Here is a 12,427-nt window from a genome sequence, read left to right as displayed (position 1 = left end):
GGTCATGGTACGTCACATTACCTGTCTAAGACCTCTTCGCGCGCATTCATCGACAAACACGCTCGGTCAAAGTCTCTGCGCCGACCGACTCCCGCCCCTTTCCGCCCCCGTCTCGTCTCCAAGCGTCCTAGTAACGACATGGGACGATTCGCATGACGTGCGCGGACGTGCTCTGCGGTCCGAAGGCACTCCATGCGCGCGACGCGGCGCGGTGCGCTTTTGCCCAGCCACGAGCGCCCCAGGTCACCCTCCCACCTCGCCAACGTCGCGACACACCGTCGGTATCGCACTATGCGTGTGCTCAGGACATGCACACAGCTATACCAGACCGCTCGACAGCGGCTTGTGCACCGGACGTGGCGCGGCGCGACGTCCTGTGCCGCCCAGCCAAGCCGCCCGAAGGCAGCCATTTCCAACCTCGCCGACGTCGCGACGCGCCGCGGTTACGCACTGTGTGCGTACTCAGGACTCTGAGAACGCTATACCACACCGCCTGAGCCGATCCTGTGCACCAGACGTGGCACGGCGCACCGTTCTGTGCGGCCCAGCGAAGGGCGCCCGCAGCTTCTGAAGCTCGCGCCTGCCATCACCTACGACACCCTCGTGCCTCCCATTCACTCGAGCTACCGACGTTGACACCCCGTGTACGCCCGTGTACGTATGACGATGTACTCTCGTCTGCGCTCTGCCTAACTCGCCCTACACAGCCCCGTCGCCATGCCACCTCGAGCGAGCCATATCCCGCCTACTCAACACCGCGCAACATCGCCATCCTGGACTACACCAGTACTCAAGTCTGGCACCTTTCAGTAGCAGCCCGCTCGACATCGCTTCGTGCACGGGACGTGGCGCGGCGCGACACTCTGCGCAGCACGTTGTTGCGCGTCTCACGGCCGGCTCGTTCTGATTGCCAGCCTTCCAGCACCTCTCGTCAATCGCAGGACATCAGGCAGGGACCCAACCGTACGCTTCAAGGCACGCTTTGCTCTGGGCGACAGGCCAACACCATCGCAGTGCCGGAATGCGGCCAACTCTCGCGTCTCGCGCCCACCATCCGCGCACAACACTCTCATCCTCCACATTCTATGGGTCTGAGCGAGCTGGCCCATCTCATACGGGCTACATCGCACCAACTACTTCTCCGTATCGCGAGCCCGAGGTCGTAGAGGACAGGCCCGCACCCAGCCAGTCGAAGGAGGACTCCACACTCGCGGACTGGTCTGCGCAACAGGCGTCCTCGTCCGGATGGGAGACATTGTCACACAGTGGTCTTGTCATCTGTGGCCGGAAAACTCTGGGGCGCACAAGATGGCCATCGACGGTCGCGACGACTTCCCAGAACTCAACTGGTCTAACCCTGCAGTGCACGATTCCAAGCCCAGGCCAGGATCGGGTATGCTTCCTCCTTTACTCGTGGACTAACTACACGACCCAAACCATTCTCTCTACTCTGTCAATGTAACTACTCAGCTTCCGCCTACAAGGCCAAACGGCGCGCAGCTTGCGCCGTCGCAAGAGGAAACACGGACGGCCATACCCCATGCGCGGTCGTACTACTGCGCGGAGCACAACGGCTGGGTCCTCCTCTGGTCGGGCACGTCTACAATGTCACCGCCTCTCGCCCGTACCATTGACAACCTCCCGGACCCTACGCGGCAAAAATGGACCCAGTCGTGCGTAGGCGATGGCGAACAGCCGTTCGGGCAAGTGAACGCCACTGGCATCGCTACGAACGCGCCGTTGACTCGCAGTACCTGAGCACGCCGTTCGAGCGCGAAGAGGAAACCCTCCTCGACCTGCATCTCTGCTGCCAATGTACGAAGTATTGTATGGTCTCCGAAGTCCTTCCGGGCGTATTACAACTGCTTCCGGCAACCTTGGTGAGTCTATTTTAGATATCTTAGATACCCTCGGCCTGGCTGCTGTTGTATGTACACACACCGCGCGCCGGCTGCGATGACGTGGCCCTCGTGACGCTGATCGCCCGGACGGCCCAGCAGCACGGCATGTACGCGCGGTGGCTGGCAGTACGTACTCACGATCTGCAGGAGGACTGCACGCTTCGGTGAATAGTGCTTAGACTCGGCGGTATCGGTCTAGTAGGGCTCGCAGTTCGCATGCAGATGACACAGAACGAACATGTTCTGGAGATGACACTTATGATGACTTGAACAGGTCGTAACGGCTGTTCAACGCGGTGTTCTAAGCCAGTGGATGCGCCGCCATTCTCGCGACAGGGCCGGCCTTCAACACGCATGGCACTCCTGTTTCCTGCAGCTGTGCTCACCTCTGCAGGGCCTGCGCGGGACACGGCCACGCGAACACTACGCCTGCCTTGTATGGCTAGCCTGGTGGCCAGGTTGTTCCCGCGTGAATGTGTTTGCCCTCGATCGCGCGATCGATGACATCGAGGCGGATGACAAATGTCCGTGTCCGGTTCATCTTGTCTTCAAACAGCGTGTACAGACTCGTGAAGACGCTTCGGTGAGCTGTTTTTGATTCATGCGAAGCACAGTTCTGACCCAGACAGACATGACCAAATACGTGCTGACCGGGGCGACAGGCGGGCTCGGCTCACAGGCACTGCTCTTCCTGCTGCACCTCGTTCCCGGTACGTCCCATCGATGGTACGCACTGTCCGCCACCCTGACTCTCCCCAGCCTCCGACATCGTCGTCTCGCTGCACAACCCCGCCGGCGCGTCCCCGACAATCGTCTCGTCCGGCGTCGAGGTCCGCAAGGGCGACTATGCCGACCCTGCCTCGCTACGCACCGCCTTTGCAGGGGCCGACAAACTCTTCCTCGTCTCGTACCCGTCCATCGCGCATGAGCTCCGCGTGCGCATGCACAAGAACGCGATCGACGCCGCGCACGCCGCCGGGATCAAGCACATCTACTACACGAGCCTCGCGTTCGGGTTCGGGGCGCAGCGCGCGCTCGTGCCGCCCGGCGAGCAGGAGAGCGTCGCGGAGGTGATGCAGGCGCACCTCGACACCGAAGCGTACCTCAAGCAGAGCGGGCTGACGTACACCATCATCCGCGAGGGCATCTACAGCGAGAGCTACCCGCTGTACTTTGGGTACTGGAGCGCGAGCGAGGGCACGGACGAGGTCGTCGTCCCGCACGGAGACGGCGCGATCGCGTGGGTGAGCCGCCCGGACCTGGGAGACGGCACGGCGAGGATCATCGTGGCGGTGCGTATCCTCAGCCCTCTCTGTACTGCGACTGACGGCCCCACAGGAGAGCGGGTACGAGAACCGCACGCTGCTGCTGTCCGGCACGCGCGTCGTCACGCTGTCAGCGCTCGCGTCCACGGTCTCCGCCCTCCTCAACCGGCCCGTGCACCTGAAGGTCGTCTCGGAGGACGAGTACGTCGCGGCGCACACCGGGCGGCCGGGGCCGCGCGGCGAGGCGGGCTTTCTCCGCAAGTGGGCGACGACGTACCGCGCGCTGGGGCGCGGCGAGTGTGCGGTGGCGGACCCGACGCTGAGGGAGATCCTCGGGAGGGAGCCGACGCCGTTTGAGGAGACGGTGAGGGAGATGTTGGGCGTGGGCGCGGAGGGTGCGGTGGATCGGTATGCACGGTGACGGTCATGTATGTACGAGTATACAGAAGTAAAATTTCCAGCCATATCTTACAACGCCCGTCGACGACTACGAGGAGAACGCACAACATTTTGGTGAGAAGGATCCAGACATCGAATGTACAGACCGCTGCTTGTTGGGCCGCCGCGCTGCACGTGGCTGGCGGCGGCGCTTAGACACTGGGCGTGCACCGACAATCGCTCGTCCTCGACGTCGACCATGACGGTGGCCAGTACTTGTTGCTCACCTGCTGCTCTGTTCGCTCGTCTGGCCGATGTCTGCGCTCGTCTCCTCGTCTATGTGTGTTGCTTGCTGGCTGCCTGTGTCGACCTTGCCTGCGAGCTGCTTGCGACCAGTCAGGAGCACGCGTGTTCAAGGCCGAGTATGAGAACAGAGAGGAGCACGCGCGGTCACGGCACTTAGGTGAGGGTGCGATCGCAGCGCGCAAGGCCGTCAGGGAGACAGCTCCGACGCAGACCCATGCCAACCGCAGGTGCGCGGTGTGCAAGGTACGTTTATGTATACTGCAAAGTATGATCTACTCTCCTTGATTTGCCCTCCCACACAACCTCCCCGCACACTGCGTCGCTTCCTCTCCTTGTCCCTCGCAATGTCGCCCTGGCCCGCAGCGCTCGCGTCAGACTCCTCCGACAGGCTCGCGAGGCTGCCCAGGCTGGATCTGTGCCGCAGGACAGATGCCAGAATTGCCACGCGACGCCAACATAAGTGAGGCCATGGCAGGATGGGCGCAGACAACGCGCCTTTGAAGCTCCACCCTCCCTCACGCTCCTTTGACCATCCTCGACCCCGCTCGCACATTGATAGGCTCCGCTGGATTCGACGTCCAACTTGCACTCGCCCATCACGACCATCATCCGCATAACTTACCACCAGCGTCGAACGGGTCGCGTTCGCTCGCGCTCGTGCTCACGCGACAAGACATCGCTCCCACGTCCTGGCCTTCTGCCAGTCCAGTTCGGACGCGCTCGAAATTTGACGTTCTGACATTCTGACGCTCTGACGTTCTGAAGTTCTGACTCACCTCTTGCACAAGTGTTCCTCGCCCAGGGCCTCAGGCTCGGGCTCGGGCTCATGTTCCTCCCGTCGCTCTCCATCGTCGGCCACCATTTCGCGCACGCCGTGCCCTCGCCGTCGGCATCGCCATCAGCGACTCGAGTGCCAGCGGGGTTGTTTTCCCCATCATGCTCAACCGGTGCGTCTACCTTCTCGCCGCCGTCCGTCAACCCCTTACAATGGCTGCGATCCGTGTCCGCAGGTTGTTCCAAGATCCTACTGTTGGCTTCGCGAACGCGGTGCGCGCGAGCGGCGCGGTCGTCGGCGGGTGCCTCGTCGCGGCTAACTGCCTCATGCCCGCGCGGCTCCCGCTGAAGCGCGCGGTTCGTATCGCGGAGAAGGACGGCTCGAGGTGCGCAGCAAGGCTGGAAGGCGTGGCGCGGCATCGTCTGGGACGGAGTGTACTTGTGGACTATATGCGGGTGAGTGCCGGTGTGTATGCGGTGTCGGCTGCGTGTGCTGATCGACGTGCATGCATAGAGCATTTCTGACGAGCATAGGGGTGTATGTCCCGCGTGAGTGGTCTGGGCGGCGCGCGCTTGGCTCAATGCTAATTGCAACCTCGCCTTGCAGTTTTCTATCTCCAGCTGTTCGCGGTGGACCACAACGTCAACTCGTGTATCACGACCTACTCCGTGCGTCAATCTTCCACTTGGCTATGAGCTTTGCTGACGGGACAATGCTCCATCTACAACTAATAACCTGTCTCCAGCTTGTGATCCTCAACGCCGGAAGTACACTCGGGCGGCTCGTCCCCACCTTCCTCGCGGACAAACTCGGCGTGTACAACATGCTCGTGCCCGCGATGGCCGCGTGCGCCGGGCTCATCTTTGCCATCTTCGGCGCGACGAACGGGCCGGGCGTCATCCTCGTCGGGCTGATCTTCGGTTTCGTGTCGGGTGCGTGTGAGTGTTACTACGTATACCGCGTCGGGATCCAGCGAGGCGCTGACGGTGCTTGACTGCGATACAGACATCTCGTTGATCCCTAGCTTGCTCGTGCAGCTATGCAGAAATATGGGAAAACTAGGGTGCACTTCGAGTTTGCTTCGCCTGGCGCTCACGCGTGGCGCTGATGCACATCTGCGACTCGGACAGCGTGAAGATGGGGCTCGCATATACCGCGGTGGCTGCGGCGAATCTCATCGGGAACCCCATCGCGGGCGCGTTGCTGCGCACGAGTACGGGGGGGCCATTGACGTGGTGGCGCGCGATCGTGTTTACCGGCGTAAGCAGCTCTCCTCTCATCAGTCTGCCCCGCTTCATCATTCACTGTCACACGCGCGCTGACTTTGTGGCTTGGGTTGCAGTGCGTTGCGGCGGTCGGGGCGGCCGTGTATGGCGTTGTCGAGATCACTGTTCATCAAAGGGCGAGGGAGGGATGGGCGGAAGGTTTGAGGGGGCTGTAGTCATGTCGTGGGGATGCGATGTCGTGGCTCCAGTTCCCATTCTGCGCACAGTCGGCTATGGTTGAGGCGAGGTGAGAAGAGGTGCGTCTGGCGTGATTAGCCATGTGGGATGTAAACGGGATCATGCGCTGATGTTAGACGTTCCAGTGGGCGCGATTGGTTGTTCGTTGTTCGCAAAAGAACTCGGCGGTCGTCGTCTGACGTTCAATCAAGAATAGGATAGATGAAGACCACCCGGGCCGGGAACTCGTCGTTGCAAGCGCGTGCAGGATTTCCGTACATGTGGGTCCTTGTAGGTGACGTTCGCGTCTTCGATCACTCCGGGCGTCGGCGTTGAATGCGGGTTAGATTGCCGCACCCTGCCTTGCCTTGTTTTGTCGTGGGCGTCGAACACATGCTATCTCCGTATCATCTCATCTCCTTCGTTGATCACACACAGGACTCCGCGTCACGCCACATGCCCATAACGAAGCCTCGCACTCTGCCTCCTGCATGCACTGGAAACTCGCGCGTTCACACACTATTTTTTGCACAGTACAAGTCCGTTCGGATATATACCCGTCTTCATCTGCATCTGCACTCGCATCCTCTGTCGCATCTCTGTCACCATAGCATGTTCTCATATCTATGTCTCCTCGTGCATACATCCCAATCCCATTTACCCGTACATCATGGTTTCATTGCTCGTACTAGCAGTATGTGTTATCTGTCTTTGATCCTGGCCTGTCTGCATCATCATCATATTCTTGCACCTGGCTCTGCGGAACCCATACACCTTCTGGAGCCATGCTCTTTATAGGGTGTATGTTATCACCGTTTCCTATTGAGCCTATGCTCGTGTGACATGCAGGGCAGTAATAGTGAGACAAACAGTGGTTGACATGCAGAACCATGTTTGTTCATATTTATAATCCTACAAAAGCATGCCTATCTCACACCTTAGCTTCCATCCACATGCTCCCAGGGACAGAAGTGGTACATCATGTTTCCAGCTGATACTTCCAGGCCAGTGATGGTTGTACAAGGTTGATTACCCAATTTTTCCTTATGAAGCAACAGGAGCATGTGATACCAATTAAAGTTCAAACCCAGCTGCCCTGGGCTGAAATAGCCACATTCCACTGCATCGTGGCTGAACCACTCTTGAACTACAACCACTACCTTCCTCATTTGGACATTAACAAACTGCCAAGCACATCTAGGGAGAGCACTATGGATGTAAGCTGGAGTTGCCATTCCTCTAGATGGCAAATTGATGGAGGATGCCCAGAACCTTGCAGTCACTCTAGCCAAACAATTGGAGGCCAGCATGATACCACATCATGCCTCCACTAGTTGGAAGACCATAGTTGAGGCAGTCAGGCACCCAGCTGTGGGAGCCATCCCTGTGAAGATTGTCAGGGATGGCAAGGAGATCACTGAGTACTTCATCACTCCCAAAGTGGACAAGGCACTCAAAGAGCTGAAGCTAGTGAGTGCTAAAACTGTATCTATTTCTGCATTAATCCTCTCAATGAGAGGATTCAACATTCTGACAGTCACTTCAATAATTTGTCTAATCATTTTCCTCTTGCCAGGAAATTGTGAAGCATGCCCTCATGTACCAATCCAAGCTGACCTGCCCCAATGAAGATATCCCCCAAGGGTACTCTGAGGAGCAGCTTCTGCTGTATGCTGCCAGCTGGGGCATGGACACGTGGCCTGTGGCTAGTGGCCAGCAAATGAATGACTACATGGCAAAGGAGGAGGCTGAACACTCCATGGCTGATGGCAAATGGTAAGGGTCTTACATTGTACTGGCTGGTCTTGTCTTACTAACAAAATCTGCAGATTCATGGATTGGAGCTGGATAGTCCCAAGTTGAGGAGTGTGATGACTGAATATGTGTAGCTCCACTGATATGAATATTCTGTGATGAAGCCCAATTTTACAGTCTGAGATAATTGAGCACTGTCCAAGGATTTTTCTGGTGAACTCATATCATTGTGCTGAGTTCTCACAGTTGATTGAATCCTGTCATTGATCAGACCATGTACCACAACAATAGACATGTTATACTGATGCATCATGTATGTATTTGTGTTATATGAGATGGAACACTGTTGTGTGAATCCTGTCAGCAAACGGATTCATTCATATTAGTTATCTACTCACTGTAGGAATGGGGCAGTAGCAGCAGCTGCAGGGACCTGCAGACCCCAAAAGGGATGCTGCAGACACCTGCAGACACCTGCAGGTCCCAAAAGGGCAGGCACAGACAGCTGCAGACACCTGCAGCCCCCAGAAAGGAAGCTACAGACATGCAGCTATGCACACTTCACAGCCTGAGTAATGTTGCACAATGTCTTCAGTCAGCAGATCCGCTAACATGAAGCAAAGTCACAGAATCTGCACAAGTGATTCCTCTCGACGCACAGATTCACTGCCATGAGCACCCAATGCAATGATTGCACACATGTCCCATATGCTGAGATGAGCCATTGATCCCACTACAGTGTTAATCCTCTCGTCGCAAGGATTCATCATCTGGCAAACAATCTCAGGAAACAAGGCTAACTCAATCATGACAGTAGCTTGATCCCAGTGAATTGTCTCAATGAACACATTCACCACCAGTGCCATGAAATGCTCCACACACATGTCCAACAGGCTGAGGTGGCTGCAACAGTATTTGCATCCCAGTGTGAATCCTCTCGTCGCATAGATTCAATGTCAAGTGTGATAGCACATGGATTGGCCCTGAGACTTCAGTCTATCATATATAAGGACCACACACCAAGTGCCAGAGCAAGTGCTGTGAGAGGAACAGCTGCAGCTGTGGAGATCACAGAACCCAAAAAGGAAGCTGCAGACAGCTGCGGAGACCTGCAGCTCCTAAAAGGGATGCTGCAGAGACCTGCAGGACCCAGAAAGGAATCTGTAGACATGCAGCTGCAGCTATGCATATTCTAAGGGTATGACAGCCTGAGTGACATCTCAAAGCATGCACACCTTTGAATCCTCTCGACGAGCAGATTAAACACCATGACCACCAAATGCATTTGCAGACATGTCTCATAGGCTGAGGTTACTGAGACATTGTTTGCATAGCAGTTTGAATCCTCTCGTCGCAAGGATTCAAAGTCTGCTGCAACAGGCCATTCTCAGTAAGACTGGACTTGAACATGATTCACTTATAGTGGCAACATGAAGCATACAGACATCACAAGTGTTTGTATCAACTGAAGGACCCATGGACATGTGGATACAATGCTGCAAGGCCATGGATGGATGCCACAATGACAACAAATACAAATCAATACCAGCAAATAACAACAAAGAGAGCTGATATATATACAGGTACAGCACATTCATGAGCAGACCAAACACATTCTCAACAGTCCACCCGAGCTGCATATTCCCCGTTTTCAATGGAAACCCAACACCGGCCAGTGTAACGGGTTTTGACGACATCAGCCTCTTGGCCGACATCTAGCAGGATTTATTGGAAATGCACTGGCTGACGGAGACAACAATGTCGCAGACCCACACATAACCACAGCCAGTGTTGCCCCATATTTGTTCGTCAACGGGCCGGTGATGTGGCCCAATATTGTCAATGCACTGGCCAGTGAAGTGTCCCAATGTTGCTAATGCACCGGCCGGTCATGATGAATGTGTATACTGTTGAACTTCAACTGTTTTATGTGTTATCACACGGGATAGGACTTATCCTTACCCATTATGGACTTATGTTCTACTACGCTACATGTTATGTACATTCTTTTCGGATTTGATCCAGACCTGTAGCACATGATTAGATCTAGACCTTGATGGAACATTCCACCGCTTTCCAGCATGTTCCACCACATTCCTGATTGCATTGTATTGCATCATTGAGCACATCGCTGTTCCAGTCCTTTCCATGACATTCCATTCATGGTGCAATATCGCCTCATCCTTGTGTATTTGCTCATTGCACTGTAAGGGTGGCGCCGTAGGCGCCGGGATACATCGCACAAGCGCTCATCCTGCGTCCAAATAAACATATCTTTTCTTTTGTTTTTCTTTTCCACTCACTTTACTTACTCATCCACGACTCGGTCTAGACTCCTTCCGTATTTGTTTGTGGCTGCCCTCGGAGTGGCAGCTGTGCCAGCCCAAGTGGCGGTCTGTGCCACAGCTTGCCACTCGTCCTTTGTCCCTATGACTCATCTCGCTTATGTTACTCATATCTTCACTCGATTCAGTCCATTCTCGCTCATGTATAAATACCGTACGTACGACGGGCAGAGAGCCCAAGCAACGAGATGAGACTTCGCCCACTCATCCGCTACCCGCCCGCTAACGCCTACCGCGCTCAACGCCGACGTCAACGAACCCGGTTTCCTCACATTTTTTGAGTGTTCCTTTTTATCTCGTTTCCATGTAACCCCCCCACTCGTGACGGACTCATTAATAGGGGTCAGTTAGGAATTAATTACAAAAGAGGGTACCGGAATTTCGGGCTGAAAGTTGGTATGTAGGACGTCTATATCATGTAGATGATGGGTGCAAAGTTTCAGGGAAATCGACGGACCGGTTTTTGAGCAGTGGGCAATTCTTTTTGTTAATAGGCGCATTTTTGCTATGTGCAGAGCCACAACAACAGCACTTGGCAGGAAGCTTGTTTAAGACAAAAGGCTTCATTTGTATGTGTGAACATTGGTGCCAAGCCGCTTGGCAATTGGAGGTCTGATGCCGGTGCTATGGGTGAAAAATGTGTACCATGGGCAGGAGGGCATATTCTAGGAGACCAAGGAAGGGGATTTGGGGGTAGCTTCTTTATAGCTCATATGATCCATTGGTATGTAGGACCATGGGTACGAAGTTTGGGAGCCATAGCTGCAGCCGTTCCTTCTTGGCTGGCGGGCATCCCAGCCAAGGGGGGAGGCCACAACCACTAACATGTGAACCATTATGATTTCGGGGTAGGTTCTTTATAGTCAATATGATCCATTCATATGTGGGATTACAGGTACCAAATTTGGGAGCAATAGCTGCAGCTGTTCTTGTTTGGTTGGCGGGCATCCCAGCCAAGGGGGGAGGTAATGACCACTTGAACCACTACAATCTCGGGGTAGATTCCTTATCATCAATATGGTCCATTCCTATGTAGGAATACGGGTACCAAATCTGGGACCCATGTCTGCAGCCATTCTTAATCTGTTGGCGGCCTGTCAGCCAAGGGGGACGGCCATGGCCACCGGAGAACACTGAGTTTCATTTCCCTCGCCCATATTTGGCCATGGTCTGGCTCAAGACAAGTGCATTTCCCTTTTCGTCAAACACCACCGCCCATCAGTGGCCAATTCGTCGGTTATGATCATGTGCATGGCGATGAGGATGGTATATAAACCTGGCCGCTGTCTGACCGCCTCCCTCGTCTCTTTCCCTCCTTCCCCCACCATCCCTCGTCAACAGTAAGTAAATCTCATTGTTAAGCGTTACAAGCCGAGCTAACAGTCGATTAGACAACATTTCAATGTCTTCTAACAAGGCTGTGGTGCCCCAGAAGCAGACGTCCTTGAAGCGCAAGGCTGAGGACAACTTGCCCGTGTATGTATTCATTTGTTGTATCATTAGATCGGTCACTTATTTGCTTGTTACAGTCGTTACCAGAAGAAGGCAAAGGTGGTCTTGACGCCGGAGCAGCAAAGGCGGAAGTGGCGTAAAGCGCACCCTGCTGTACGCCCTGACATGATCATGTCTTCGGTTCCAATCCACGTGCTTGGGCGCCGCCGGAGATGGTGGGTACCTGGTGTCCCACGACTTCCCCCATTGGACTGGGTCCTGCATCAGGAAAAACACTCGGGAGCGCTGACAGGTTGGCGGTCATACCAACACTATTCAATCATGTTCAATATGTTGAGACCTAATTGCAATGTACACATGTTAACGTAACCAATTAGATTTAATCTACTGATCTTCAAACACGTTGGAATGGCTTGTGCATCACCATAACTCTTGCAAGAGGCACTACTGCTCCCTAGAGAGTGCAAGCTTGCTCTTGGCTATGTAGCTGCCGTTGTAGCTCAGAATTCTTAGTCAAGCCTATATGCTGTGGTGCGTATGTCCCTCCGCTAGTACGCACATATGCATGGTGCATGATGCTGCATTTGGAAATCTCCGACTCGTCGGGTATAGTAGTACCGTGAATGCACACATGGATGGTCATGAGCAAGTCACTGGCAGTTCATCATTGTCCATGACATGCGCGTTGGGTACTTACTACCTACTACATGTTATTGTTGCATATAATAAGGCAAGCTAGAGAGAGTGCGTTTGGGAGCTAGATACAACTTGAATGTTACAACGTATTATACATTTGAAGGTTCTGGTG

General features: G+C 54.8%; 3 protein-coding genes across 3 annotated transcripts; all 3 read left to right on the top strand.

Moving 5' to 3' along the window:
* Window positions 1–1,308: 1,308 nt before the first annotated feature.
* C8Q71DRAFT_888762 (uncharacterized protein) lies at window positions 1,309–1,934 on the top strand (the record flags this gene model as incomplete). The annotated part of the gene is made up of 2 exons (XM_047928617.1): window positions 1,309–1,413; window positions 1,471–1,934. 2 exons carry the CDS (start codon window positions 1,309–1,311, stop codon window positions 1,756–1,758), a joined length of 393 nt encoding a protein of 130 aa, XP_047772826.1. The 3' UTR covers window positions 1,759–1,934.
* A 438-nt stretch (window positions 1,935–2,372) lies between these two features.
* C8Q71DRAFT_408290 (NmrA-like family protein) lies at window positions 2,373–3,644 on the top strand. Its single transcript, XM_047918373.1, has 4 exons — window positions 2,373–2,484; window positions 2,531–2,611; window positions 2,661–3,193; window positions 3,240–3,644. The coding sequence occupies exons 2-4, from the start codon at window positions 2,533–2,535 to the stop codon at window positions 3,585–3,587; spliced, it is 960 nt and encodes a 319-aa protein (XP_047772825.1). The 5' UTR covers window positions 2,373–2,484; window positions 2,531–2,532; the 3' UTR covers window positions 3,588–3,644.
* Window positions 3,645–3,793: 149 nt separating this feature from the next.
* C8Q71DRAFT_408254 (uncharacterized protein) lies at window positions 3,794–6,268 on the top strand. Its single transcript, XM_047918372.1, has 9 exons — window positions 3,794–4,093; window positions 4,639–4,797; window positions 4,861–5,080; window positions 5,139–5,173; window positions 5,232–5,293; window positions 5,371–5,557; window positions 5,756–5,885; window positions 5,968–6,147; window positions 6,214–6,268. The coding sequence occupies exons 1-8, from the start codon at window positions 4,065–4,067 to the stop codon at window positions 6,064–6,066; spliced, it is 921 nt and encodes a 306-aa protein (XP_047772824.1). The 5' UTR covers window positions 3,794–4,064; the 3' UTR covers window positions 6,067–6,147; window positions 6,214–6,268.
* The last annotated feature ends 6,159 nt before the right edge of the window (window positions 6,269–12,427 follow it).

The sequence above is a fragment of the Rhodofomes roseus genome (assembly GCF_022264815.1).
Source record: "Rhodofomes roseus strain CIRM-BRFM 1785 chromosome Unknown C8Q71scaffold_39, whole genome shotgun sequence".
In the NCBI taxonomy this organism is placed as follows: Eukaryota; Fungi; Basidiomycota; class Agaricomycetes; order Polyporales; family Fomitopsidaceae; genus Rhodofomes; species Rhodofomes roseus.
Note: the sequence above shows the minus strand (reverse complement) of the source record. Positions and strands in the feature narration are given on the sequence as shown.